The sequence below is a fragment of the Varanus komodoensis genome, unplaced genomic scaffold, assembly GCF_004798865.1.
Source record: "Varanus komodoensis strain SLA01 unplaced genomic scaffold, ASM479886v1 scaffold76, whole genome shotgun sequence".
In the NCBI taxonomy this organism is placed as follows: Eukaryota; Metazoa; Chordata; class Lepidosauria; order Squamata; family Varanidae; genus Varanus; species Varanus komodoensis.
The window spans coordinates 2,066,025-2,070,401 of record NW_025336429.1 but is presented as its reverse complement, the minus strand read 5'-3'; the positions used below and the strand labels follow the sequence as shown (position 1 = coordinate 2,070,401).

The 4,377-nt window shown below is 46.9% G+C and overlaps 1 protein-coding gene across 1 annotated transcript in view; it reads left to right on the top strand.

Annotated features, from left to right (window-relative positions):
- The window catches only part of LOC123035064 (zinc finger protein 91-like), a 19,177-nt gene extending 14,806 nt beyond the window's left edge, over window positions 1–4,371 (top strand). Inside the window, exon 5 of the mRNA XM_044452904.1 lies at window positions 2,306–4,371. Coding sequence (XP_044308839.1) covers window positions 2,306–4,294 — 1,989 coding nt within the window. The 3' untranslated portion in view covers window positions 4,295–4,371. The remainder of the gene's footprint in view (window positions 1–2,305) is intronic.
- The last annotated feature ends 6 nt before the right edge of the window (window positions 4,372–4,377 follow it).

The window sequence follows — 4,377 nt, the reverse complement described above, 5'->3', positions numbered from 1 at the left end:
TCCCAGGAGACTCTCCCCAGTCTGGCCTTCAGTTGGCCAAAGTTGGCCCTTTGACAGGCCTTCTAAGCTAAAGTTACCTTGAACAGACTGGCCAAGTTAAGTAAACAAAAAGGTTACATGGGTGATCTTACAGGGTTAGGGAGGCACTTCAGCAAGCCTATGAAACACAGAGATTACACTTTGACAGTTACCCACCAATGGAGTGGGGTCATCTGGTCTTCACCACCAGACACCGAGGCCTCTTTTGATGTGTTTATGGCAAGGCAGTGAGGTGGGACGGTAAGAATTGTTTTTCTGAGTACACCAAGGATGAGGTTCAAGGCAAAGCCTGGGCTAACTAAATGCCTTGGCCTGCTCCCCTGGAGCCGGAGAAAGCAAATCCCCATGCCTGGCTCATCCTTACTTTCCAGCAGTGGCACATAAAGGCCATGTTTCTCCTGCTCTTCTTGTGCCTGCCCAGCTCCTGCCCTCCCTCCCTCCCTCCATCCGCACTCCCCGAGCCGCCGTCCTGCCCCTGGAGGTGTTCTTGAGGCATCTGGACAGCCACCTGTCACGAATGGTTTCGCTGGAGCCCTGCCTGGAGCCTCCCAGGACCCCTGCGACTCCACTCCTCTGTGATTCCAGGGCAGCCCTGCAAGGGAGTATGAAAGGGGAGAAGGGCTGGAATGCCCTGGAGGGCCATCAGGTCCAGCCCCCTTGCTCAGTGCAGGCCCTAAGTCAAACTGCCCCTCTCAGATGGCTGTCCAGTTGCATCCTGAATGCCTCCAGTGTGGCAGAGCCCACAGACTCCCAGGTAACTGGTCTCTTGCCGTACTGCTCCTACAGTCAGGAAATTGTTCTTGAGACCTATCTGGAAGCAGGTTTCATGTAACTTGAGCCCTTCAATCAATGTTAATGTCCGGGGATGTTCAGGAAGGTACCCTGGCTCTCTTCCGAGGGGCAGCTGTTCAAGCACTTGCAGAGCGCCCTCATATCCCCACTCTCTGGAGAAGTCTCTTCTCCAGGCTAAGCATGCCTAGTTCTAGAGGAGGCCTAAACTTCTCTTTCTGCTGTTCACATCCAGCGCTGCAACCTCTCAAGTTCCCTGGAATCTTCTTTCTGTCTCCCAGGGCATGAGCTGCCCCACCCTGCAAATAAATTGTTCCCTAGATCCTCATCCAAATTCCAAATAAATACATAAAAAATCCAAGTCCTTAATAAAGGATGGCTTGTGAGAGAGCCTCTTTCTTTTGCCCTCTTGGAATCACCCTGAAGAGACCCCATCTCAAAGATCTGCCCTTCTATGGAGTTATCTCAGTGGTGGAGCACAGGTCTTGGAGGGCCCCTCGGGGTCTTCTGCCTTCTGTTAGCTGATCTTCTAGCTCCTTGACCAGCAGGCAGGCCTGCAGTTCGGCCTCTTGGCATGGAAGGTGGACACAGGGCAGGCACGGGGAGCTGCTGCAGAAGAGCAGTGCGTGGCCTGGATCTTTCTTTGGAATGGTCCTTACAATTCTTAACCTGAGTGTCTGCTTCATATGCGGTTTCTCTTTGTATTTGATAAAAGTTGCCTAAGATGTGTTTTGATCTCAACCCATTTTTTCAGTGCAGCACCCTGGAAAATTAGTTTTCCCCTCCTACTGGAAATGTTTCTTTGCCTGGCTGCCTAGTTCATTGAAGTTCAATGTATCTGATGTCTTCTCTTCAAGGCAGTCCTTGAGAAAGAGATTTTGGCTGGGCGTACAAAGTGAACAGGGGAGAATATTGGAGAGGTAGAAATGGAAGATGCTACCTTTTCCTTGAGCTTTAATGAATTCAGCTGTTTCAGCCTTTAACTCGTACCAAGGTATTCATTTTCTCTTTCCTCTCAAGCAGATGAATCGCAAGGCAGTGAGTGGATCCCTGCATCATGTCACCGGGGACATGTGAGGATGAAGTGAGGAAAGAGGCATCTCCAAATTAAACTCCAAATTAATGAAAAGCACAAAAAGAACAGAAGTGAATAATTCTGTATTTCTCTGAGTGTTGAAGACCATACGCCTTCTATCCAGAAGGTAAGAAACAAGGAACGTGGAACGGTTGGAAAAAACCAATAGATGAAGATTTTTTTTTCAAAATTGGTGAAAAAAATTTCAAAACGGATGAAAAATTTGGATGAAAAAATAAATCCAAATTATAGAAATGGCAAAGACTGAATGAATATGCAGAATGTTGAAAGGGCATCCCTGCAGGCATGAGAAAAGTCACCTTCAAAGAAGTCACAGTGCACCGAATCCAGATGAACATGAGTCTTGTGGAAGGAGCCTCAGGGAGGGAGACATCTTAGTGAACAAGAGTGATCCGAAAACTGAGGAAGCCATATGGAATGCTGGAGTGTAGGCAGAGCTTAGGTGCTGGTGGAAGGCTTACAAAAGAGGGAAGAGTCCAGGTTAGAGAGGAGCTATGTAATTTCATGGGATATGGTAAGAGCTTCAGTGATCCAGAAAATCCTTCTGGACATCAAAAAATGCATGAAGGGGACATCCCAAATAAAGGCATGGAATACAGAAAGAGATTCAGTCAGAGGGGACATCTGACAAGGCAGCGAAGAACACACACTGGGGAGAAGCCCTATACATGTGTAGAATGTGGAAAGAGCTTCAGTCAGAATTGGAATCTTACTCAGCATCGAAGAACCCACACTGGGGAGAAGCCATACATATGCATGGAATGTGGAAAGAGCTTCAGTTACAGCGAAAGTCTTAGAGGCCATCAAAGAACCCACACTGGGGAGAAGCCATACACTTGCATGGAATGCGGAAAGAGCTTCAGTCAGGATCAGAATCTTACTCGGCATCAAAGAACCCACACTGGGGAGAAGCCATTCACATGCATGGAATGTGGAAAGAGCTTCAGTTACAGCGCAGGTCTTAGGGGCCATCAAAGAACGCACACTGGAGAGAAGCCATACACATGTATGGAATGTGGGGAGAGTTTCACTGTGAATGGAAGTCTTATTCAGCATCAAAGAACCCACACTGGGGAAAAGCCATACAAATGCATGGAATGTGGAAAGTGCTTCAATCAGAGTGGAAATCTTACTCAGCATCAAAGAACCCACACTGGGGAGAAGCCATACACATGCATGGAATGTGGAAAGAGCTTCAGTGATGGTGGAAGTCTTAAAATACATAAAAGAATCCACACTGGGGAGAAGCCATACACATGCATTGAATGTGGAAAGAGTTTCACTCGGAAGGGAACTCTTACTCCGCATCAAAGAACCCATACTAGGGAGAGGCCATACACCTGCATGGAATGCGGAAAGTGCTTCAATCAGAAGGGAACTCTTACTCAGCATCAAAGAACCCACACTGGGGGAAAGCCATACAAATGCATGGAATGTGGAAAGTGCTTCAATCAGAGTGGAAATCTTATTCAGCATCAAAGAACCCACACTGGGGAGAGGCCATACACATGCATGGAATGTGGAAAGTGCTTCACTGTGAATGGAAGTCTTACTCAGCATCAAAGAACCCACACTGGGGAGAAGCCATACAGATGCATGGAATGTGGAAAGAACTTCAGTCAGGCAGGAAACTTTAATGAACATCAAAGAACCCACACTGGGGAGAGGCCATACAGATGCATGGAATGTGGAAAATGCTTCAATCAGAGTGGAAATCTTACTCAGCATCAAAGAACACACACTGGGGAGAAGCCATACACATGCATGGAATGTGGAAAGAGCTTCAGTGACAGTGGAACTCTTACAGTCCACCAAAGAACACACACTGGGGAAAAGCCATACAGATGCATGGAATGTGGAAAGAGCTTCAGTCAGGCAGGAAAATTTAATGAACATCAAAGAACCCACACTGGGGAGAGGCCATACAGATGCATGGAATGTGGAAAATGCTTCAATCAGAGTACACATCTTTCTCAGCATCAACGAATTCACACTGGGGAGAAGCCATACACATGCATGGAATGTGGAAAGCGCTTTAGTTACAGCGGGAGTCTCATTCAGCATCAAAGAACCCACACTGGAGAAAAGCCATTCAAATGCACGGAATGTGGCAAGTGCTTCAGTCATAGTGGAAATCTTACTCAGCATCAAAGAACCCACACTGGGGAGAAGCCATACACATGCATGGAATGTGGAAAGAGCTTCAGAAATGGTGGAAGTCTTAAAAAACATAAAAGAATCCACACTGGACAGAAGCTATACACATCCATGGAATGTGGAAAGAACTTCAGTCAGAGTCAACAGTTAGGTATCCATCTGAGAATTCATCTTCGGAGCCATCATGGAACACAAAATGGGGAGGTATCTTGAGGATAGAAACTGTGATGAGAATTCCAGTCCTTTGCCCCTTCACTGTGATAAAGGCCAATTCCATTCCAGTCATAGTTAGGAGT